The sequence below is a fragment of the Asparagus officinalis genome, chromosome 3 (genome assembly GCF_001876935.1).
Source record: "Asparagus officinalis chromosome 3, Aspof.V1, whole genome shotgun sequence".
Taxonomy (NCBI): Eukaryota; Viridiplantae; Streptophyta; class Magnoliopsida; order Asparagales; family Asparagaceae; genus Asparagus; species Asparagus officinalis.
In genome coordinates this window covers 69705607-69732189 of record NC_033796.1, presented here as the reverse complement: position 1 = coordinate 69732189, position 26583 = coordinate 69705607, and the positions used below count along the sequence as shown (strand labels likewise).

Sequence of the window (26583 nt, the reverse complement as noted above, 5' to 3'; positions counted from 1 at the left end):
GTCTCTCCAAATCTACCCACTTCTGGATAGATACTGCATGCAATTTCATGAATCATTCAAAGGCAACCCTCTTAAGGGTGCTAATGAACAACCGAATCAGCACAACATCATTTGCTACTATATTTTCAGTCCGTGACTTGAAATAATAGATGTGTCGGTTCGATGATCTCGTGCCATCGAAAGCTTGTAGAGTCGGGACTTTGAACTTGGGACGATAAGGGGTTGTATCCCATTCCGCTAGATAGGGTCAAACAACTCCCTCATCTTAGAGCTCACTTATGTTAGCAATGGCATTGAAGCAGGCTTTCAGTTCTTTCATCTTAGCAGACTAAGGATTCTGCTCATTCTTAGCCTCTTTCTCTTCTTCAGGGGAAGATTCTATATGGTGAGCTTCTTGATCAGAAGTCTCAATCACTGTTTCTTACCCCTTCAATATAGATGATCCTCCTCTTTAGGAAGATTCACGCCAAGACGGTGAGTCTACTTTTGGGGACTTGGCCCTGTCTGCGACCATTAGGGCCATCAGGTCCTGAAGTTCATTGGTGGTCTCTTGTTGAGACCTGATCATAGCTTGCTGCTCATCAAGTCTTTTGACAAGATCATCTGGGTTTCCCGTCATATATGTGGAGCTCTCATGTTCTATGAAAGAACTAGAGGATTAAGACTCTGTGATGGTTGAATGTTCATCATTAGAGCTGATTCCTTTAGCCAACTTCTGATAATCAACAGGAGGTATGACTCCCCTTTGAGTCCGAGTGTGTTGATAGATTCCTTCAAACCTACTCAAGATTTCTTTAACGCTAGGAGATCGGTTTGTTTCTGACTCATCATAATTAGAGATTGATGACTTCCCCCTATCAATGATATTGATGGTAACTCTAAGATATTCATAGTTTCGAATTTTTCTTCCCATGAGAACGTCGTTGCTTGTTGAGCAAGGCAACATTCATCAGTCGGTCGAACACCGATGGTCTTGGTGCAGGTGCACAATATTAGTATCCTGAGAGGACCACAAAAATTAGTCATTCATATTAACATGAATGAACGACTTGTTACACCGTTCTTTCTCTCGATAAAAACTCTCTCAAATCCATTGCAGTGACTCGAGAAGAGTTACTCACTGAACGTGAGTTTTGATTTGGAACCCCATGTATATGATTAGATGAGACTAGCTCCTGATGAACATGGATCTTAAATCAATGTTGGTCTTTCTGAACATGACGGACCACATTATGTTTAGTATTAGAAATGTAAGGGTCATGTTTGGGAGTAAGAACATGAAGGCCGCGTTTGGCTGTTGGAACGCGAAGGCCACATTTGAGAGTGGACTCGCGAGGGTCGTGAACAATGCTCTTCTAAACGCGAGGTTTGTGTTTTAATTAATCAACGCGAAGGTGAGGTTCGCGTTCAACATGAGCCTGAGGTCCGAGTCTTGGTTGTATTATTATTTCTTGCTGTGATTGAGGACCGTTAGTAGTTCATGACTTTAGTGGCCTTGTGTGTCATGTACAAGACCTAGAGGCATGTGTTGTGTTGACTTAGAAAAACTAGAAGAGTTGGGATGGGAAAGTATTGGTTCATGTGATCGGATGTGGCTGTTGATGTATCTTCCAGACTCGCACCAGTGAACCGTTTCACACTGGGGTTGGTTTGTTGGGCCAAGTGAACCCTTTCGCACTTGGTCAGTGAAATGTTTTGTCACCCGAGTTTTTCTTGAGTTCGGACCAGGCCGAAATCGGATTGTGTGTAGTCTTCTCACCGAAGCGTTTCGCAGGTTTGGATGCACACAGAGGATTTATGAATAGTCAGTTATCCGAGAATATAAATGTTGACTCTATGTGTGATGTGGACTAGTGATCTGTTATAGGATGGCTAGCTGCCAGACATCGTTACTTGGTTGATTTTTGGATTCTTCTGATTATTATATTCTAGTGGTGGAGTACATTTAGATTATTAGAATTCCAGTACCATGTTTCTATTATTATTACTGTTATTGCATTGGTCACTCGACCATTTCTATTCTTCCTTGTGGGATCTTGTTGTGTGCCATATACGCTGACGTACTCCTTTTCTCTCGGTATGTACGTCAGATTTTGAGGATGGGTAGGTTTAGCAGGAACCAGAGTATCCTCAGCAGGAGTGTTTTGCAGATCGAATAGAAGAAGTCGGAGCTTAGTTATTGGTCCTCCGTTTACTTTTGTAGTACTTTCTATTTCCATCTGATCGATGTATTATATATTTTTCTAGTACTTTATTCAGATAGTTTTGTATAAGGGCATGTTGACCCGAATATTATGTCCGGATGGTATTTCAGTTGTGATGTGTATCATTTGGTTCTAAGTTGTTTATTATATTTTTTCTACTGTGATCGGGAACCTGTGACTTTGCATTATATTGCTTGACGCTTAGCGTATTAGATTGAGAAGAAGGTCTAGTACTTATTTCTCCTCAGTCTAATACATCACATACTTGTTCATGTTCCGATTCCCTGGTATTTAGGGAAGCGGCGTGCGACACTAGTTTTGTAAAATGATGAGTTTTTACAAATAAGAAATGCAATTTCAAATTTTCTTTTTGTAACATGTTCATTATCATGTTTATAAGCATTCTTCAAAATTTTACATTTTTTAGAATTTATTTGCTATTTTTTAAAGGCCCTTGAAATTTATTTTTACTATTCAAAACAGGCTGAGTATGTGTTATCAGTCGACTGATGCAAAGGATCAGTCGACCGAAGAACTCGTCTGGAATTGGCAAAAGTTTTTGTTTTTATGACTGATGAGGTCTTCAGTCAATTGATGTGCAGTGTGCTACCTGTAACGATCAGCTTATCAGTCGACTGATGCAACCCATCGGTCGACTGATGGCCCAACGACTAGTTTTTCTAGCTTTCACTATTTTGGGTATTTTTATCTTTTGCTGGGTTTTTCTTGAGCTTTAGGGTTTCCTATATATACCCCCTCATACCTCAGTTCTATTGATCAATTAAGAAGAGTTTTAAACAAGTTTAAAATGGTGTTTAAGTTTTTATTTAAGTGTGTTTTTATAAGTTTGTTTTGTGAAGAAAGTTTCACAAGAGGAGAAAATCATCTCATTAGTTTTGGGCTTCAACTTCATCCATCTATCCCTCTTGTTTTTATTAGAGAAGTTTTCTTAACTCATCTTCTAGGTATTTATTATTTTATCTATTATATATTTGAGCTAGATTGAATTGAGTTAAACTTCATTTTACTCTTTGTTTATACACATAACCTATTGAGCTTCTAGTATTTTATATATTGTATAATTTGGGTTGTGGTGGGTGTTACTTAGAGTGTGAGCTTACATTGAGTTCTCATCCATTGTAGAGAACAAACCATTTTGTATTTGAGCTTTTATTGTGAGATACACTTCGTAATACACTTGTATACCAAGAGAAGTGTGTGGTGAGAGACGGGGTCGGTTCTAATAGGAGTGACATTGGTAGTAAAACCTAGAGAGAGGTCTTAAATCTGAACACTTGAGGACAGACACGGGTTAGAGACCAATACTTAGAGGGTGTAGAGTGTGATTGCAAGAGTGTGTGTTGTGAAAGCTTTCAGTGAGCTAGAAAACCGAGATTGTGTTGTTGTAAACGTTTTGGGTGAATGTTAAAAACCCGTTGTGATAATGGATTCTCCCCGGGAGTGGGGAGCGGAGACGTAGGTCGGAAGGATCGAACTCCGTGATCATATTGTGTGTTTAAGTCGCGCATTATTTTTGCTCATTATTTATTTCATTCTATATTGCTATTTGCTCATGTTTATCTCACCCTTAGTTTAATATTCTTGCATATATCTTGTTGTATATCAGCTAGGATAATTAGTAAATAAGTTTTTAATTGATATTATATCGGATTAGATTAGCATAAACCCTACTCATCCCCTCTTAGGGTGCTTTCAACCACTTTGCCATAGGATCCATCCCATCATATGTTTTTTCCAGTCCCATTCTAAAACTCAACCCCCTAAAAGAAATTAAGTACTGCCACAACTTAGAATAACCAAAACACGTGAACGTAAAAGTCACCTAATGCTAGGACGTTTGGGAGATGAGTGGAAATGAGAGAAAATGTCTATGGGCCTTGTAAATAAACATAGTCCATTTTCTTAAAGAACTTAAATAGAGAAACATAGTCCATTTTCTTAAAGAACTTAAATAGAGAAACATAGTCCATTTTCTAAAAGTATACTGAAATGGAATTAAAATTAAAAACATAGATCATTTTCTTACATTATAAAATTATTTTATGCAGACATGAATCAAATGACCATAGGTCATGCAAAAGAAAATGCAAATTTTAATAAGTAATAATTTTATGGTGACACTACTTTCCAGAAATATTAGATCTGTCTCTACAATGTGCAATGCACATGTAGCAACCTAGTATACATCATAATTATGTATTTCATGTGAAAATATTTAATAGATAAAAAAAGAAATTCATAATTAGAAGTTGGTTTTTGTCTTTAAAATTAATTATCTACGGTAATTAGTAAAGAGATGAAAATTTGTTATCCTATCCTAATATATTTAAATTAGGAGATAAGGAATTGATAATTAGGAGTTAGTTTTTACCTTTAAATTTAATTATCTACATTAATTAGTGAAGAGATACGTTATTATCCTACTCAAATGTTTTTAAATTACAACATCATGATAAAGATAAAGATTTGATAATTATAAAAAAATAACCTCATCAATTTAAAATTTACAAATAACACATTAAAAAAATCAAAGATACAAATTATATACATTGAAAACCTACAAATTTCAAATTTGTAAAAAGTACCATATAAACTTAGAAAATTGCAAAAAATACTCTCATAAATTTTTAAAAAAGTTTTGGTCTTTTTTAATTCTTTGATTTTGTAATATTTGTAAATCTTAAAATTGTCAGCATGTATTTGTAAATTTCAAATAATAGTGAAGTAAATCGATCCAACATAATTTCTTTTGTACCTTGAAATTGAATGGCCTCATACATGTTTGAAATACATAGTGTAATACACCAGTTGGATATTAGTGAGAATTTCGATGATATTTGGGGTCTAATGTCAAACACCAAACTTATTAGGGGTTTAGTAAAATTTATCCATATAAATTCTTATTTTATAGAGAGGATAGTTGGGCAATTATAATAAAGACACAAACTCTACATAACAATCAAAGTATATGATCATGTGCAATGCACGAGGTGCAAGTAGTAACAATAATAAGGAATACTAAATGATGAGTTTTTCTCATATTACACCCTATTTCTATCCTAATTTTTAAATTTGGTCATCGAAAAATGTTCCTATCTATAAACTACATCTTCAAATCTTTATATTTGTTCGAAATGGAGACGTTATTAGAACAAGTATTGGATTTGAGGACGCAAATTACAAATAGATGATGTTATTTGAAATAAGGGTTATTTAGATATTGCTCCCTCAAATCTTCAATAATTCCATAGTAGTCCCTCAATTTTGAAATTACTCATTCTTTCCTCAAATATTAATGGGTCTTGCAAATTGGTTCTCTCTATTAGGTTTTCAGTTAGATCTTGATATCATGATTCAGTTACCTCTTATTCTAAAACAACGCTACTTTGGGGAGCTCAGAAATAACCATTAGGGAGTTCATGGGAACGAATTAATTAAATTTAACTGATTGTCTAACTAGATGTTTTACTCAAAATGTTAGATTTGACGTAGTATTCTCGTAGGATCTGATGTCAGTTAACTTGGATGACAAAGCTGCAAGAACCCTTACTATTTGAGGGGCATATTAGCAATTTGAAAATTTTGTGGGATTAATATCTAAATAACTCTTAAGACAATATAATGAAGTTTGTGTGTACATTATAATAATGAACATTTGAGGATCTAGTATATAAATAAAATAGATTCTAATGGCTACAATAAAAAAACCATGGGTTTCTTGGTTACATAGTCCAAATTATTAAAACATTTATTAAAATTACTCCCAAATCTTAATATTTATTAAGTTTCTCCCCAAGTCATAATCTTTTGACCTAGTTGAAAAGTTGGTAAGGAGGTTTTGAGAAATAGGTGGCTTGCAAGCCATTATTATTATCAAAAAAAGTATTTAATGGTATTGAAAAGAGATAAATGGTGTTTGAAATTTTTTTAAAATATTGAAGGGTACAATTGTCCTTTACTCGGTCAAAACTTGTGGCTTATAAGCCATCAAAAAATAATCTTGGGTACCCTAGTTTATTTTTTGAGGGCTTGTCAGCTGAAATAAGTCATCGCTAAACATGTCAAAATGGCTTATAAAGCGACTTTGACCACTTACCAAACATGTTCTTGGTAGGTTAGAGGTTTCTGTGGGGAAAAAATTTTTGGGGACATTTGTGAAAAAATGTCCAAAATTTGAGGTATTGTGAAATTTACCATGCTAACTCGCATTTAAATGCCCTAGAGTTTCACTAATCTTGCACTTTAATGCCTCTTATTCTAAAACAATGCTATTTAAATGCCCCCAAAGTATTAAAATATTACAGATAAGTGCTCTAAAGTTTAAAAATATTATATGTTGCCCTCTTTGCTTACTTAGTGTTGCATATAAATACCCTCGGTTGATAAATGATCTCACTTAAATACCCTAAAACTTCTAATAGTTGTAGTTTACTACCATCACTTGTGTGATATTTTTATGTACATAAAGAAAAGTTAATGCTATTTGTGTTTTTTAAACTTTGAGACGTCTATTTATAATATTTAAATACTTTAGAACATATAAGTGCATGATTTTAAAATAAGATTATTTGCATACTTACCCGTTAAATAATGGGTATTTGTAAAAATATCCTCCAAATCTTAGTATGTGCTAAACTACCCCTTAAATCATCAATTCTAGAACTCAAAGCAATTAATCATCAACTTCGATAAGCTAATTCATAATCATAATGCAAAATATTATTGATAAAATAGCCAAATTTTTTATCATCAAGTGGACGATTTGTTTATTTTAGGAATATTTTCTTCACAAACTTGATGATTTGAGAAGGAATTTTACAAATACTAAGATTTATAGGGTATATGTATACAAATAACCCTTTAAGATGAATGATTGCTTAGACCAATGGTTGGTGGAAATTATGGAGGACAAAAATTTAAAGCCAACCCGTTTTGAATTTTATTCCTAAAAAAAGACTCATTTTAAACTTAATTTCAAAAACAGACCAAGTTGGCTGAAATTGGGTCGGTTTTTAAAAAAAAGTTCTCAAATTTCACAAGAGTTGAAGTCCCGTGAAGTTTTTTATATAACAAAACTTCACGGGGCTTCCAACGCCCATGAAGTTTGAGAATTTTTTTTCAAAAACCGACCCAGTTTCAGCCAAACTGGGTCAGTTTTTGAAATTAATTTGAAACGCATCTTTTTTTGGGAATTTTTTGACAAACACACGTTGGTTTTGAAAATTTGTCCAAATTATGGAGCATTTTAAGTACAATTTAGCCAATTTACCCAAAATATAGCCCTCAACTTTCCTCGTCTTTGTTTACGAGAGGGTAGAGAAGAGGACAAAGGGGGAAGATTAGAAGGAAAACAACCTTTTGGGCATCAAATCCTTCCAATATGAGAACCACATTTTACGCAGCAGGATAAGGATCCGATCAAAGACGCTCAATCTCCACACAATCTTCACTCAACGCTTCCTTTTCATTTATAATAACAAAATATTAAGGATCAAAGCAGCAGAGGTCACCCGCTCACTGTTCAAAAGATGCAGCCCAATTCCGAGGCATCCCAGCGCATTGCGACCATCGCAGCACATCTCCACCCTCCCCCTCTCCAGGTTCTTCTCTCTTGAATTATGTGCTGAAAAGATGGCGTATTCATTGTGTCTGATGGTGACATTTGAGCCGAGAGTCTAATTTTCTTGCGTCGATGTTCAATTCGGCAAATGGGTTTCCTTAATTATGACTTATTTTTGTCAGATTTCATAATGATTACCATACTGGTGCATTTTGGCAGTTGGGTTTCCTCAGTATTTTGAATAGTGATCACCAGGTGTTTGAGAAATTGACTCACTTTTACTACTTACCTGATTTCTGGAGGAAATACTCTTGTTGGATGGCATTTATGCACTTAATTAGCAATTGATGATTATAAATGATTTTGCTACTTTGTAATGTAGTGATATAGTCTATTTTTCTTAATATTTATAAAATGATCTTTGTTTTAACTAGAGGACTAAGAATACTTTCATGCTGACATCTATCACTGCTAAGGGCTCGTTTGGTTTGATAGAAATATTGAAAGTAGGAAATAGATCAAAGAAGTAACTTCTAAATTTATGAAGTAGGGAGAATATAAGTAATACCTTTTTTGTTTGTTTCACACATTTTTTGAACTAGTGGGAGTAGTAGTTCAAATTTTTTGTTTGAATAGCAACAGAAGTTGTTATGAAGTAACTAATAAAGGAAGTATTAGTAAGAAAAATTATTTTTTTCCTAATGAATAACCATTTCACCTATTTCCAAGCTATTTCTGAATCTTAAGGGGGCGGAAAAATATTTAGGAAATAGGGATGACACATAGGCGCCAAATTAGCGCTTAAAGAAGTATTGAAAATAGGTTTTACAGAGAAACAAACATGTATTTTTGCTCGGAAGTAGCGGAAGTAGCATCTACTTCTTTTACTTCAGGTACTTCATAATTACTTACGTGCAAACAAATATGCCCTAAATATATGGCATCTTGATCTTTTTGGCATAAACTTTGATGTGTTTGTCTAATTTCAGTACCCTGGTGCTCACTAGGGCAATTAGGATTCTAAGTTTACAAATAGTGCTTCCTGGTGTGTTTGGCCAATTGGGTTTCTTTGGTTGTACCTTGTCTTGTTTAAGTTTTTCAATAATGACCGCTACGTAGTTAAGAAAATGGCTTCTCTTGCCACTTGCTAAATCTGGGAGCGTCTTGTTTGGTTTCTTGATGTAGAACACACGAAAATCACGTTTATGTCAAAGTGGGACAGTCGCAAGCCCAAATGCAGGCCTGGTCGAAGAAAATAACTTGTTTCGAAGAAACGACCATAACTTTCAAACCGTACGTCGGAATTGGACTAATTATATATGAGAATTGACTACCTCGGCGAGATGGAGCTATCCAAACCTATCTCTAAGGGTTCGGTTTGCTTCCCCCGTTTCGTCAAATTTCTTACGGTTTGAGAGATATCTGTATTTTTGTCTGTTTTTTTACTATTTTTAGGAATGCTTTAGGAGTCTGTTTTGATTAGAAAACAAATCCGATTTGATCTTAGATTTGACCGGTTGACTTTCCTAGTCGTAAGGAGTCTTTTTAGGAGTTTTAATGTTTTAGAATTTTTTACTATTTTTTGTAAGTTAGAGTCCTTATAGGAGTTTGAGTGTTTGTAAAAGTCTTATTTCTTTTCTATTTAAGTAGGGTCTTGTAAGCCTTAGAGACATAACTTTTGATTAATAAAATTTTGTTTTTCTTCAATATTTACTTTGTGGATTCGAATCTCTTCGTGGATTCGAAGATTGTCTTCGGTGAATTCCGAGGCTACTACTTTCGCGCTGTGTTAATTGATATCAGAGCCTTGTTCCTCCTATCCGATGACAAGTGATGAAGCCCCTATTTCTCGAACTGAGTTCGACGTGCTAAAAGCCGATGTTAATCAGATGAAGACTGTTATGGAGCGACTTGCGACGACAGTTGAGCGTTTGAACACGGCGGGAGTTCAAAATCGCGTTGATGGTCGCGAACGACGCGATCCGACTCCACCGACTCCATATGATGAATCCGACATCGAGGAAGATAACTATGCAGCCCCACGCCGCAGTGTTTATCGCAAAGACCGTCGACGAAGGGAAAATTATGACGTTGGAGGTTTCAAGATGAAGATGGATCTGCCATCTTTCAACGGGCAACTTCATATCAAAGAATTCCTCGACTGGATTGCAGAAGTAGAGCGATTCTTTGAGTATATGGAGATCCCAGAAGAGCGTAAGGTAAAATTGGTGGCCTACCGACTCAAAGGTAAAGCTTAAGCTTGGTGAGAATCTGTTTGTCTGAATCGATATCGTTAAGGAAAGCTGAAGGTTGAAAGGTGGGAAAAGATAAAGAAACTACTGAGGGCCCGTTTCTTACCAAGTGATTATGAACAAGTTTTATTTGAACAATACCAGAATTGTAAGCAAGGTGGAAGAACTGTGGATGAGTACACACAGGAGTTCTATAGACTATCATCCTGCAACAACTTAAACAAGAGCGAAACCCGATAGATGTCCCGATATACAGGAGGATTGAGGATGATAATTCAGGATCGTGTATCTTTGTAACAGACCTATACCTTAGCAGACACGGTTAGCCTAACCGAGAAGGTAGAGTGACAACTCGGACAAAATAGTAAAGGATCTTGGGCAGCTTTCGACGGGTCGCGCACAAGCTTTAATCGTGGTGGGAATAAACAATCTCAAACTATTCCTGATCAAGATACTACAACGGAGAAAGCAAAGGGTCCAGTAACAACAGCAAAGAAGACTACACCAACGAACCCATATGCCAAGCCTGACCCGATCAAGTGCTATAGATGTGGACAGCCTGGTCATTGATCCAATCAGCGCCCTAAAAGAGGTGTTATGAATATGGCAGATCACGAAGATAAGGACATAGACCAAGACGATGCTGAAGACTATGATGATGGATTAGATCCTGATGATGATGGGGAACAACTCTCATGTGTTGTACGACGACTATTATTGATCCCAAAGACAGAAGAACCACCACAAAGGCATAACATTTTTCACACGAGATACTTAGTGAAACAAAAGATCTGCGATGTCATCATTGATAGTGGGAGCAGTGAGAATATTGTCTCTTGACGTGTGGTGGAGAAACTAGGTTTGAAGACGGAGAAGCACCCCGCTCCTTACAAGATCGGATGGATTCGTAAGGGTAATGACGTGCAGGTTGATGTGTGTCGGGTATCTTTTTTCATTGGCCGAACTTATATCGATGAGGCGTTGTGTGATGTAGTTGAGATGGACGCATGTCATATATTGTTAGGTAGGTCATGACAGTTTGATGTTGATGCCACGCATAGGGAGAAAGATAATGTTTATATCTTTAAGAAGGATGGTCGACGAATTATGTTCAAGCCTCTAACCGAGAAGAAACCTGTCAAAACCAATGTTGCTGAAAAGAAGGCTTTTTGGTCGTTGACAACGAAGACTTTATGAAAGATGTGAAGCAGTCTGATGAGGTTTATGCTCTTGTCTCGGAAAAAGAGGATTCTACCACCGCCGAAATTTTACCTGAAGTACAGACCCTCTTGTAGCAATTCGAAGCAGTGATGTCCAACGATCTTCCGTCTGAATTACCACTGCTTCGAGACGTTCAGTATCAGATCGACCTCATCTCGAAATCTCAGCTACCAAATTTGTCATACTATCGGATGAGCCCGAAGGAAGGAGAAATTTTACAGAAGCAGGTGAATGACCTCGTCCTGAATGGCCTTATACGACCTAGCATGAGTCTGTGTGTCGTGCCAGCGCTTCTAGTCCTGAAGAAGAATGGAGAGTGGCGCATGTGTGTGGACAGTAGGGTTAACAACAAGATCATCGTGAAGTATCGATTTCCTATCCTACGACTGGAAGATGTGTTAGATATGTTGTCTGGATCAAAAGTGTTCTCCAAGATAGATCTCAAGAGTGGTTATCATCAGATTCGGATTAGAGAAAGAGATGAGTGAAAGACTGTTTTTAAGACAAAAACGGCCTGTATGAATGGTTAGTCATGCCTTTTGGCCTTTCTAATGCTCCTAGCACTTTCACGTGTTTGATGAATCAGGTATTAAAACCCTTTATCGGGAAGTTCGTTATAGTTTACTTTGATGATATCCTAATTTATATCCAGAGTGAGACTGCACATCTGGATCACTTGAGGGAGGTACTGATAGTTTTACAGGAGAACAAGTTGTACATCAATCTGAAAAAGTACAACTTCATGACCAGTAGCCTTGTATTCCTAGGCTTTGTCGTTAGTACAGAGGGCATCCATGTTGATGAAGAGAAGGTGTGTGCTATTTGAGAGAGACCTACACCGAAGACTGTCAGTGATGTTCGTAGTTTTCATGGCCTAACAACGTTCTATAGGAGATTTGTCAGAAATTTTAACAGTATTGTAGCTCCTATCACTGAATGCATGAAGAAAGATAAGTTTAATTGGGGAGTAGAACCGGATCGTAGCTTTGCATTAATCAAGGAGAAATTGTCCACCGTACCAGTACTTGCACTTTTAGACTTTCAAAAGGTGTTTGAAGTTGATTGTGATACATCCATCTTAGGAATTGGTGATGTTCTATCTCAAGAAGGACGTCCAATTGCTTTCTACAGTGAGAAACTCAGCGAACCTCGACAGAAGTGGACCACATATGAGCTAGAGTTATATACCATAGTTCAGTCTTTAAAGCATGAGCACTATTTGATCTCGCGAGAGTTTCTGTTTCATACTGATTATCAGGCCCTGAAGTCCCTTAATAGTCAGACTACCATCAATTGTATGCATGCTCATTGGATCGCGTATCTGTAGCATTTCACCATTGTTTTGAAGCACAAATCCGACCAGCAGAATAAGCTTGCAGATGCACTCAGTCAGAGAGCTGGTTTGTTAGTGACTTTGCAAGCAGAAGTGATTGGATTTGAGTACCTAAAGGAGCTATATGCAGAGGATGAAGACTTTAAAGAGATTTGAGATGACTGCCAACAGAATAAATCAGTCAAAAACTTTCATATTCAGGATGGTTATTTATTTTATGGCGATCAATTGTGCATGCCCCAAACTCCCAGTCTCCCAGAGTTCGCTAGGAGAGCAGATAATTAGAGGCCTTCATGTTGGCGGATTAGGAGGACACTTGGGGCGAGACAAGACGATTGCTTCTATTGAAGAGCGATATTACTGACCTCAGCTGAAGATATTCAGTTTGTCGAGTTATTCAGTTTGTCAAGTTGCTAAGGGACAGTCTCAGAATACAAGGTTGTATACACCTTTACATGTTCTTGATATGCAATGGCATGATATCTCTATGGACTTTGTGTTGGGACTGCCTAGAACCTAATGAGGTATGGATTCTATTTATGTTGTGATTGACAGGTTTTCGAAGATGACGCACTTCATTCCATGCAAGAAGACTGCAGATGCTAGCAAAGTTGCCAATCTTTTCTTTCGGGAGATAGTTCGCCTTCATGGAGTGTCAAAATTCATCACATTCGATCATGATTCTAAGTTCTTATCCCACTTTTGGAGGACTTTGTGGCAGCGATTCAATACTTCTCTTAAGTTTAGTACTGCTTATCACCCTCAAACGGATGACCAAACTGAAGTAGTAAATCGCACTCTTAGTAACCTTCTTAGATCCATTTCTGGCGATCATTCGAAGCAGTGAGATTTTGCTCTAGCACATGCTGAATTTGTTTATGACTGTATGGAGAATCGAACTACAAGCAATGCTCCCTTTGTGATTGTGTATGGAAGGCTTCCGAATCATTATCTTGACCTTTCTCCACTGCCTAAGCTTCCCGGACAGAGTGTTCCTGTAAATCATATGGTTAAAAATATACGGGCTATCCAACAGGAAGTCAAGGAGAAGATTGAGCAGTCTAATGCTAAATATAAGGATGATGCTGATCGACACAGGAGGAAGAAGGTGTTTGAAGAGGGAGACATGATGATGGTGTTTCTGCGAAAAGAACGTTTTTCCGTGGGCACCTACAATAAGCTGAAGAATAAGAAGTATGGTCCATGTAAGATACTGAAGAAGATTAGCGACAATGCTTATGTGGTTGACATTCCTACAGATTTGGGTATCTCCCCTAGTTTCAATGTTGCAGATTTGTTCGAGTATTACTCGTCAGAAGAAATAACTATTCATGCAAGTGTAAGCTCGGGGTCGAACTCTTTTCAAGCAGGGGGGACTGATGTAGAACACACGACAGACACATTTATGTTAAAGTGGGACAATCGCAAGCCCAAATGCAAGTCTGATCGAAGAAAATATTTTTTTTCGAAGAAACGACCATAACTTTCAAGCCGTACGTCAGAATTGGACGAATTATATATGAATATCGACTATCTCGATAAGACGGAGTCATCCAAACCTACTCCTAAGGGATCGGTTTGCTTCCTCCGTTTCGCCAAATTCCTTACGGTTTGAGAGATATTTACATTTTTGTATGTTTTTTTACTATTTTTAGTAATGCTTTAGGAGTCTGTTTTGATTAGGAAACAAAGCCGATTTGATCTCAGATTTTTTACTATTTTTAGTAATGCTTTAGGAGTCTGTTTTGATTAGGAAACAAAGCCGATTTGATCTCAGATTTGACCGGTGGACTTTCCTAGAGTCTGTTTTGATTAGGAAACAAAGCCGATTTGATCTCAGATTTGACCGGTGGACTTTCCTAGTCGTAATGAGTCTTTTTAGGAGTTTTAATGTTTTAGGAATTCTTTTACTATTTTTGGTAAGTTAGAGTCATTGTAGGAGTTTGAGTCTTTGTAAAAGTCTTGTTTCTTTTCTATTTAAGTAGGGTCTTGTAAGTCTTAGAGGCATGACTTTTGATTAATAAAATTTCGTTTTTCTTCAATATTTACTTCGTGGATTCGAAGTTCTTTGTGGATTCGAAGATTGTCTTTGGTGGATTCCAAGGCTATTGCTTCCGCGTTGCGTCATTTCTTTTAGAATTGAACTTGGTTAGTCCGCACTTTAGGAGTTTTACATAGAGAAATCGTGAAGATAGAGAGGTAGGAGCATATATGAAAACCCACACATGGCCTGAACCCCTCTTTAAAAAAAATAAAGCAAAAAGGAGGGGGAGCTTAATAAATTTGATGACCCATAGGCTGCCTGCAAAATTTATAACCCATCAAGCTAGGTCTGGATGAATATTACATAATAATCCTTCTCAACGATCAACAAATTCTAGTTATATTTGCAATCTAAACTCTAGCTTAGAGAGGATCCATAGAATAGTTGAAGAAAGAGGACTCCGCCAAACAACAACTTTTTAGCATGTTCTTTGCCAGTATGATGATCTTCACAATAATTTGACTAGTCTATCTTGATTCAATATCTTTCTCCTTGGCTGCAACAAAAAAAGATATGACCCTTTTCCAATTGGCAAGAACCCTGTTTACTTACCTTCAACAAAACAATATGAATTCAATGTCTATACTCATTGGTTAAATTGACAATGAGTTAAGTCCCGGTTCCCTCTTAATTGGTAGGAACCCTGCGTTCTTACCTTCAATTGAAAATCTAAATTTAATACCCCTACTCTTGGCTGCTCCGGCAACAAGTTAAAGTTGTGGGTTCCTCTTAATTCATAGGACCACTTTACCCTTATCCGAAAATCATTACTGTTTGCCAATGAGATAAATGTTGAATCTTTTTCAATTGGCCCTTTGTCCTTACCTTAGAATTGCATAAAGGAGAATAGAGATGATAGGGTTTATCATAAACATTTGATCCCATCAGACATTATCGACCCCATTCTTCTACTTCAAGCACATAAAAATCATCATCTGCTTTCAACTTGTTTCCACATGTGAATTTCATTCAATTTTCAAGAAATATTCTTCATCAGGTCAGACATATCCTTAACTTGGCATCTATTTGCCAGATCTATCCCCAAACGAAAAGGTAAACTTGGATTTGGATTGATGGGAAGGAGTGGAGAGGGAGGAGACAAGCATCAGCCTCCTCCCATTGCCACTGCTCTTTAGGGCAGAGAAGAGTCCTCAAGTTGGTGTTTCTATGTACCACCTTTATGATTACTACTTAAGGAGTTACGACTGCTTGTAATGCACATGTTCTTTGAGGCTGTCCATAGGATAATCATGCTGCAACAGTGCAATTTATAGTGGTATAATCACTTTTCCTTCACCTTTCTTGAAATGATATTTTGATTTTCTCTAGAGGACGGAGGAGACTTCTACGTTAAAGCCCATGAATTGCCGAGCTAAAGGAGGGGCACCCGGGTTTAAGGTAGCGATATTGGGTGCTGCGGGGGGGATTGGCCAACCTCTTGCATTGCTGATGAAGATGAATCCTTTGGTATCCGTTCTTCACCTATATGATGTTGTAAACTCTCCCGGTGTCACAGCTGATGTCAGTCATATGGACACTGGTGCAGTGGTAAGCATCTTAATTCTCTACTTTTCCTTTGTTCTTGGTTAAAATTTCAGGGTACGCTATACATATCTATGAAAATATGTATTTTATACATCAAATTCTGTGAATATGTACTACGTAGGTTTTGTGTCCTATTATTAATGATAGGTAGAGTTTTCTTTATATTCTATGGTTCGATTAACATATTGAAATTGGAAGACGTGGATATTGGCTGTCAAAATAGCCTGATTTCTGACTGGCTATATTGTAAGGAACTAGATCGATGTAAAGCATATTTTGACACTTTTCTATATTTCAGAAATTAATGCTACAATTGCACGACATTTATTCTGATTACTGAAGGTTACATATTATCTGCTACAGATTAGTGTGCTTTTATGTGCTTGTTGTTTGGTTTCTGATATTGGTCCTTGATTTTGGATTTCAGTAGTACATGGTGTAAAATTAAGAAAACATATATTGTTTCTCTTATATAATTATCACCTCTCTCCAGGTACGTGGCTTTTTAGGTCAGCCTCAATTGGAGAGTGCGCTCACAGGATCGAGATGACCTGTTCAAAATTAATGCTGGGATTGTTCGCACACTTTGTGAAGGAGTTGCTAAATGCTGTCCTCGTGCTATTGTGAACTTGATCAGTAATCCAGTGAATTCTACTGTTCCTATTGCTGCAGAGGTTTTCAAAAAAGCTGGCACCTATGATCCCAAGCGTCTTCTTGGAGTCACGACACTTGATGTCGTGAGAGCCAATACTTTTGTGGTTTGTACCTGATTATACTTGTTATTTTCCCATTTTGATAATAAATTATAGGCTTAATTTGCTGTAATACTTTTTACAGGCAGAAGTACTGGGAATTGATCCTAGGGAAGTTGATGTCCCAGTTGTCGGTGGTCATGCAGGAGTTACAATATTGCCACTTCTGTCTCAGGTTGGAAAGTTCACGACTTTATGCCACTTGCTATTTTTCTGCACTTTCAGGTGCCCTGCCTTTTTAGATATTATTGATTGTAATATAATATCTTAATCATGCAGGTTAAGCCTCCATGCAGTTTCACTCCTGATGAGATTAATCATTTAACTGATCGCATACAGAATGGGGGAACAGAAGTTGTTGAGGTATAACATCTTGCATTTACCATCTTTGTTATTTATGTTTTGTATTATCCTTGGATGTCTATTTAAAGATACCATTGAAGTTGAAAGCACATTGTTAGTGTTTGAAGCTTCTACCTTTTTTCCCCTCAAATAAGGAAGAAGAAAACTTTCCACCTTTTTTTCCCTCTTGAGCATGATGAAGACAGAAAGAAAATGCATGTAACATCAAGTGATCTATCTCCAAAAAGGTTCTAGTCCGATACTGTACACAGTTAATTTCAAGTTAACTTTTCCTGCCCGGTGTTACATTATATTCCCTTTCACTTCCACTCGCTAACTCTTTAGCTCCTCACTTATTTGTCTAAACCTATTGTGACCGAATTGCAACAAATATGTGGGGTAATCTTGCAATCAGTTTCTATTGCAAAAATTTCTAAGATGTTCCGATTTATATTTACTGAATGGAGTATAAAACTGCTGTTTTTATCTTGTATTTCATTTTTGAAACATGTAACCTCTCTAGCTATATTCCTGTCATGGTAACTTTGGCAGGCACAAGCTCAGTTCAACTGCTTGACCCTATTTCTTCTCCCATTGTTCATACAGCCATTGTACCCATATATGTCAACGATACTTTCACACATCTCCTTACGAAATGTGTACCTCAGCATATGGTGACGAACAGTTTCTTTCCTGAGTTACTGAACTCAATCATACTGGGCTTTTTCTGCATCTTCAAAGTGTCTTTTGAAAGAATGCATTGTTGAGAGCTAGGCAACCAAATGCCTTGAACTTTTGGATCATTTTAGCAATTAAAGCTCGTGCGTTATCCACAAGTATGTCCATAAACACATTGGTAGCTAGATCATAAGTCAATTTTCAAGACATTTAGCGGCAATCTGATTATTCACGTGTTTCTGTTAAGTATAATAGTTCTTAGTTGAAAACTTACTTTTCAGCTTGTATCTTTAATTTATTTTATAGTTTGACATTTCACTTTCAGTTGTTAACACTGGTTCAAGTTCTATAAAGGCTAAATAGCACTTAAATACCTTATAGTTTACATATTTTTAAGATACTTCTTTACACTTATACATGACTTTACACTTATAGTTTACATGACTTTACACTTACATGACTTTAACAGTTACACACACTGTCTTGTTTTGTGGCATTTAACTAGCCTATTGGTTTTTAAGATACTTACTAGTTTTAGTTTATAGACGTTGGTGTATTGTTCTTAAATGTTGGAAGTATTCCCCTATTTCCATGTGACTTGCAAATGATGAAATTTGTCAATTATACTTCTAAAGTTGGTAGTTTCTCATCTTCAACCCTATTTTCTCCACTTAGAGTTTGCCCCAAAGTCAGGAGGTCTACTTCTGCTTTCAGTTGATTCAACCAACTTTAGGGATATACTAACCAATTTTTATCATGTCCAAGATACATGGAAATGTTTAGGAGAATATCATATGTTTAAAGGGAATATCCCAACAGTTAACTAAAAGAAGGTAGTAAAGTGCTATTTAAAACATAGGATATTTAAATGTTAGGAAAAAAGATAAGGCATATAAGTGCAAAGTCATGTAAACTAGAAATTGTTCTCATTTTCTACTGTTATTCCATCTATACAGTTGCTATTTTTCGCTTGCCTTCTAGCACCTCCACTTTAATGAAATGGTCGCATGTTAAGGGTCCTTATTCAAAGTTAACTTTCTAGAATGGAGTTAACACTAATAGATGACATAAAACATTTATTAGCAAAAAAACCTTATATCATGGAATTAACATTCCAAGTGCCATAACACCATCTATTAGCATAAAGTTACAAATAACAGTATGCTACATGTGTGTAAGTCGTGAAAGCTGGACAAAAGATCTTTCTTACATAAAAGGGTAGTTACACATTGTATCATGTGATAATGTAGACCAAGATCCACAAATAACATGCACGAACTTAATAGCTAATGGATACAGTATGTCAAAACACTTTTCAGACGATCCCTTAGGAATCCCAATCTTGTGCTACAGATCAAAATACACATGCATTCTTTCTTGAACTCTACTAAACAATGCTGAAAGTCTTGAAGTGAGCAAATATCCACAGTCAAACCCAGCAAACCATGAGCGGTGATACCACTTGTTGGGTTGCAAAGATCCACTGATGGAGATGAATTATATTTGTTTGAAACCATTTTGATTCAAATTGATTAATTCTATTTGATCTGCGAATAAAAATATATTTGACTGCCCATCCATCTTATTCTCTTTTAACTATGAGATGAAATCTCTGCGGCTTGTTATTCCATTGCTGCAGTCTCGACAAATATCCTGCAGTGCATTGAATTTAGCCACTTATAAACCTTCCCTAAACTGAAGTTAGAGATAAATTTCTCCTTTCAAGAATCCCAAGTCTATCTGCTTTCCTTTTCCTATTATTTTTCATATTCTTTGTTATATTCTTAACCTTTCCTAGAATTCTCTCCTTGTCTCCAACTATCATCTACTGGTCCCAAATATCATATGCAAGTAACCTGGGAAAATCTGAATACTAGTTAATCAAAAGCATGGAAAATTTATGCATAACTAAAGTCTCTATCTCTTCCCAGTGCAGTGCAAACCCACCAGCACTTGCCCTTGAATAGCTCAAGAAATTAGAATGTCCCTGATTTGCATATTTTCCATGTAGCTTACCAATCCATTTATTCTTTTTTCCAACTTTTTTGGTTTTACCGTTTTATAATGCAATTTTTTTACCAACAGGCATTTACATTGCTGCAACATTTGTATCTTTAATATTTGTAATCGTTCTTGTAGGGTGGATGTGATATTTCCCTATTAGCTTGGTGCTTATGTCTAATATGCACTTTCAGGATTATTGTAATCTGTGCAGTGGCATGTGTGATCATATTGTATTTCAGTGGATTCCTTCTAGCTGTTTTATGTGCATAATTCATATATGAATAAGAATGTATTTCGTTTTCTTTCTTTGCCTCGATAACCTCCTTGTACACCTAATCACTTAGTATTATCAATTGTTTTTTCAAAGCGATATAATAGATGATTACCCTTTCTGAAATACCATTATCTCTGAATACAGGCGAAAGCTGGGGCTGGCTCTGCAACACTGTCAATGGTTGGTTTCTTTATCTCATCACCTTTTCTTCTTTTTTTTATTTTAACTTTAATTTATTTCGTGATAATACTTGCTGCTTAACTTTTAGAACTGAATAATGGTAAAAAATGAACTGAAAAATGCAGGCCTATGCAGCTGCTAAATTTGCAGATGCATGCTTGAGGGGGATGAGAGGTGATGCTGGAATTGTGGAATGCTCTTTTGTGGATTCTCAGGTACTTAAATTATGTAGAATTCTTTTAAATCATTTATCCCGTATTTCTCTTATATTTACAATAATAATAACAATCAAGGCTACGATCCACTTATTATTTCTGTATAGGTTACTGATCTGCCATTCTTTGCAATAAAAGTGCGACTGGGTAGGGGAGGGGCTGAGGAAGTCTTTGCTCTTGGGCCCTTAAACGAGTATGAAAGGTTTGTTGTCCTAAAACATTTACTTCTTGTTAATTTTATTTCATAACTATCAATGAGTAGTTAGTCTTTTAAGTGTTAATGCTTGATTTGTGAGAGTTAAGAAATTCAAAAATATGTGAGATGATCCATTTATTTAAGTCTTGGAAAAAACTGTGTTCATAGCCTAAACTGACCTGTGCTTACTTCATGGATCTTCCCTTCACATGTTGAAGCTTTAGATTGATATATTATCAACTGGTAGATCAGAAACTTGTTTTAGTATAATCTTTAGTGATCAAGTTTGGCATAAAAAATTGAAACCTTAGATGCCACATTCACAACCAATGAGTAACATTCACAACCAACTCGTATCTTTCACAACCAACACGTAACTTTGACAACCAACGCGTAACCATCACACCTAACTCGTAACCTTTTCATAACCAACTCATAACCTTCACAATCAACACGTACCCTTGGCAACTAACTCATAAACTTCACAGCTAACTCGTAACCTTTAAAATCAATATGTAACCTTCTTTCAACCAACTCGTAACCATCACAATCAACTCATAACGTTCACAACCAACTCGTAACCGTTACAACCAACTCATAACCTTCACAACCGACGCGTAACCTTCACAACCAACGCATATCCTTTACAACCAACGCATAATCTTGACAACCAACTTGTAACATTCACAACCAACTCGTAACATTCACAATCAACGCGTAACCTTCACAACTAACGAGTAACTTTCACACCCAACTCGTAACATGTTCATAACCAACTCGTAACATTCACAATCAACACGTACCCTTGACAACTAACTCGTAACCTTCAAAACCAACTCGTAATCTTCACAACCAACTTCACCACCAACTCATAAGTTTAGGAGTTGTTTGGTTCGTTTTCTAGATATAGGGAAATGCATTTTCATGTACAAAACACAAGTTTTGAGTTTTCCAAACTTTTTCAAGAAATAGATTGTTTCGTTTTGATTCGCACAAAAAAATAATGGGAAACCAATGTATTTATTTTTCTTGTGTTTGGTTCGCATGAGAAAAATGGGAAAACTTTTGTTTATATGGCAAAAAGCTGACGTGGCTGCAGTTTTCGTCGATTTCAACGGAGGTTGAGGAAGGGATTGGGGGGGGGGGGGGAGAAAAAAATCTGATGTGACGGCGATTTTCACCGAGTTTCCCTTCTTCAACCCTAGCGAACCAAAGATGAAAAAAAAAACGACGGAAAACTTATATCCTACGTGGCCACGAAAAATCTGATGTGGAGGTGGTGTAAAACTTTTCCACCGAGTTTAAAAACGAACCAAATAGCCCCTTAACAACAAACTTATTACAATGAAATAACAATAATATATAAATTTACATTCTCTATTTTAATCTCAAGTCATCAATTCAAAAAAAAATTACAACAATATGTAAACTTAAGAGGGTTGGTGACACAAGTTGTCATTATCGTCTTCAAGATCGTAGTTTTCTTAGCTGCCGGTGACAAACATCGGGAAAGTTTCATCGTTGATGTCGACGCCGTTGAAAAAATTTAGAAGGAACTAGAATTTTCCCTCTCAAAACCCATTTCAATTCATCACAGTAACATCATGAAAGAGAGAGAGAGGGTATTATGGTCTTCACATGTTTTAAACTTTTGGGTTTTGTGTTTTGGGGGCTTAGGGAATTATAGCTTTGCTTTTGAGGGTTTTGGGAGTGTTGAAAAAGTCTTGGGGTAGGCGGAATACTTATAACAAAGTTGGGGGCTAGAAACAATTTTCCCTTTATTTTTTTAACAATGACAAATTCCAAAAATTTTAATGAATTAAACAAGGTCTATCAACTTATAATTAGCAGTAAGTATTTGAAATAAACAATTATTCTAACAGCCCCCAAGCAAAAGAGAAGGAAAAGAACAAAGAAAAATTATCAAACTTATAATTTTGTAAAATTATTTCTAAAGTAATTAACAAATAATCATTTGATATTTCAAACATTCAATACTATCAATACTTATACCAACAAAAGGACCGTACATCAACATTGACTCCAAAATTTCAAGCCTTCTGCATGCATTATACATGACAATACACTATCATGATGTCTCCACTTTAAGTTATCTTGATGGCTCCACTTTAAGTTGATGCACCGTTCTAGCCTTAAGAAAATATATAACAGAGATTTGCCAAAGATAACCGTTGGCTAGTAGGGCGTATGAAAACCTACATTACTGATTTATTCACTAAGCTAATGGAACTATGGAAGCATGCCGAAATTCTTCTAGATAAGAAACTCAAGTAGAAGCGAGAAGTGATAAGGCTTGTTATAGGAGTATTCACCTTTTAAGGTATGATATGACAACGATAACAACAAAGCCTTTAGCTTAAATTTTAGGGTCGACTACTTGAATCCTAATCTTCTATTCAATTTTATTGTGGATCGTCTCGTCCGTTATCATAATAGTCTTCTTAGTTGTTTCTTACCAAGATCGTTTAGGTCTATCTCTAGTATTCTTTGCTCCATTATCTATAATCTTATCAGTTTTCCTTACTGGTGCATCTAATGACTTTTGTTGTATATGGTCAAACCACCTCAATCCATTCTCTCTCATTTTATCCTCGATAGAAACAACCTCTAGTCTCCTATGAATGACTCATTTCTTATTCCATCTTTTAGTGTACATACATGAGATCATCATAATATTCTCATTTCTACTGCACTCGTTTTCTCCACATGTTGGTTGTTAATTGCCCAATATTCTTAGTCATAAAGCATTGTTGGTGTTATAACTATTTTAGAAAGTTTTCTGCAATCTCATAGGTATTTTGTTGTTACATAAGACTCTAGTAGCACTCCTCAATTTTGACCCTTCAGTTTTTATTCAATGTACCACATCATCCTCAAAAATGACCAAATTATATACCAACACTTTCATATGCTTTCAACAAATTTTGCATAGCTGGCCGAACACTTGATGTTTATAGTCTATACTAAAGATTCACATCCATCAAATATAGCAGTATTGCTTCTTGTTCGAAGCTCCAATCACTGGCAGCCATCACATTAATTATCGGTTTCCATTTGAGTATCTAATGCTGTTAGAGGCCCATTCAACTAAACCAAAGCTTCGTAGTTATTGTAAGGTTTGAGTGTACTTTTATATTAAACATGCCCCTGAAGGTCGAGTGCCATTTTCCATGGGCTGAAACCTGCTCCTCTCACGTAGCCATATCAATTTGTTTTTATAAAATCCCCTTTAAATTTGTTATTGGTGGGGTTACTTTGATACCATCCGAAAGTCCTTTACAGCACAACTTTATACTTTTACAAATACATTGCAGAAGATCTGAGTCAATGGATTACTCCAGGGATGTTTGAATTCATGCACATCCAGTTAACTTGAATTAATATGCTCATTTTCTAATGACATTCTTTCATGACTCACTTCTTCCATGATCTAGAGATTCTAGTAGTAGCTCGGAACCCTATCTAAATCTCAAACTTGTGTAAAAAAAATCTGCTAATATGTCAGTGAAAACAGAAATCAAACACTCCCATTAGGAAAAAAATATTACTCATTTTCATCCGTCATATACATGTTAACATTATTAAACTTTCCTTCCATTTGATGCTTGACCCTCAATGGCGAATGTTCCATTGATTTGCTTTCTGAAAATTTCATGTTATAGTTGCTTGGTAAGCAATGATGTCACTGAAAGCGTATCTGGGACTAGAAATGCCCCCGAATCTATATTTCTAACCATGGCATAAGTAATCTAATCTGATTCAAGTATGTTATGATTATGGCAGGGCTGGATTAGAGAAGGCCAAGAAAGAGTTATCAGAAAGCATTAACAAGGGAATTTATTTCATCCGAAAGTGAAGAAGTAACAGCGCTTTTATCCTGCCCCTTGTAGATAATCATTTATGTATATCTTGTTGTTTCTGAAGTGAGAGCTCTAGTGTATAAGAGTTACTTTCTGCATCTTTCACTATTTCAATCTAATAGAAGTAAGAGTGAGGATGATTTCTAAAAAGAGGCTTTCTTCTGATTTGTTTTCAGTCTAGCATACTGAAATAGAGTTGCTAGATAAGATGAAGGAACTGAATAATTTTCATCCCAGCATGCATCTTCTTCCTATTAAAGTGATATAATGAAGTTGAATGACAGCGTTGCGGTTGGAGGCAAGGGTGTATGTAGATGGAATTTCTTTTTTGTGGATTCACATATAATTCAGAAAAAAAAAATGTCATAGTGAATCTGAATTATAGGATTCATTCGGGACAGAGATGGTGCTTCTTACTCTAGTGATGAAGAAACTAAGCGTGTACAAAAGTTACAGTTATCAGACTTGACATGGTATTCGTAAATCCCTGTTCTCTAGGCGTCAAGGAACCGATGATGGTGCAAGTGTACAATTACGTTTATCCCTGAGATAGAGCTTCATGTGGACGCCAGCATGTTTCCCAAAAATTGCGCATCTACTTTGTTAAAACTATTTTATGCTAAATTACAGACATGGTAGAAAACTATCTTGAAGCTAAACCTAGTTATCGATACAAGAAGGTGTACATTCAATATGTTGGGTTGTTCAATAGCGATCCAAAGGTTAGTATTTTCCGAAACAGGGCGAGGTGTGGAAGAGACGTTTATCCTTCTGCACAAACCGATCGAAAGGAGATAAAGAAATATCTTTTTTTTTTTTACTGTACTTTGAACAGCCGCATGGTTAACGCAGCATTCTGAAAGTTCAGTTGCCTTCCTGTTAAATCATATCCCGAGGACTGCCCTTTGGAATTTATACATCATTTCCAGGCCCTGCATAATACCTAAGGTTCTATTGAGACTCTCATCCCTGATTCGATTGTTTTGTACAGAACAACTGACTTGCGGACAGGCATCCGTTGAACGCAATCGCCCTGTTAACTAACGCTGAATGATACATGGGCAAAGCTGAAAACAGGATTCAAAGGTACTGGGGTTGAAGGAGATAAACAGAAGCCAAGACCAAACAGGGTTGCATGGAGCCCAAGTGAGGAGACAGTACAAAAAATTATTTTCCTATCGGATCACAAAGGAGCCAATCGTGGGTTCGAACTGAACCTAGGAGTGATGGAAGACTCTCGATTAACCTACGAAGTGATGGCTGCTTTTGATTTTGTCCGTTGCGATGGAATCTTTTTACCTATACCCACAAAAAAAAAAAAAGAAGAAGAAGAAGAACCCCACATGAAAGATGTAACACAAAGCGAAACACTCTTCGACAGTTCGTTGTCCCTTGTTGTTGGGTTCGTTCTATCCGCTGCTACTAGTGTGTGGACGTATAGAGAGATCAGTCAAAGCATGAAAACAATAAAGGTAACGGGTAGCATCAAATGTCTTATACATCATCAATTCATCATCCTCTCAACTCAAGAGAGGACATTTTCACATGACCTTCAATCATAACCTCTCTACATCTACATAGCTAGCTAACCTAGGATGATCCAGGCCTGCATTATTGCTAAGCAATGGTGGGGGGGTGGGAATCCCTGTAGAATGATTGGTGATTGCAACGACAGAATATTCCGACGCATTAATCTGGGTGACTGCAACTTGTAAGTAGTTCCGGCTGCATGGATACATTAAGCCGTATTAATATTGTATTCCATATAAATATAAATATATATATATTTGTGTGATTTTGTTGATAGAGCCCTCCAAAGATTCTTTTTCCTGTACAGGGCCCTCAAAAACAGTAGAAGGGAAGGGGTTGTGCTATAGCTTA

At 36.5% G+C, this 26583-nt stretch overlaps 1 protein-coding gene across 1 annotated transcript; it reads left to right on the top strand.

Annotated features, from left to right (window-relative positions):
- Positions 7476–24999, top strand: LOC109834303 (malate dehydrogenase, glyoxysomal-like). Its single transcript, XM_020402294.1, is given in 10 exon segments — positions 7476–7825; positions 15965–16183; positions 16674–16720; positions 16722–16938; positions 17018–17107; positions 17212–17295; positions 20375–20410; positions 20536–20625; positions 20733–20827; positions 24626–24999. Coding segments are annotated over 10 exon segments (1023 nt in total). The 5' UTR covers positions 7476–7753; the 3' UTR covers positions 24699–24999.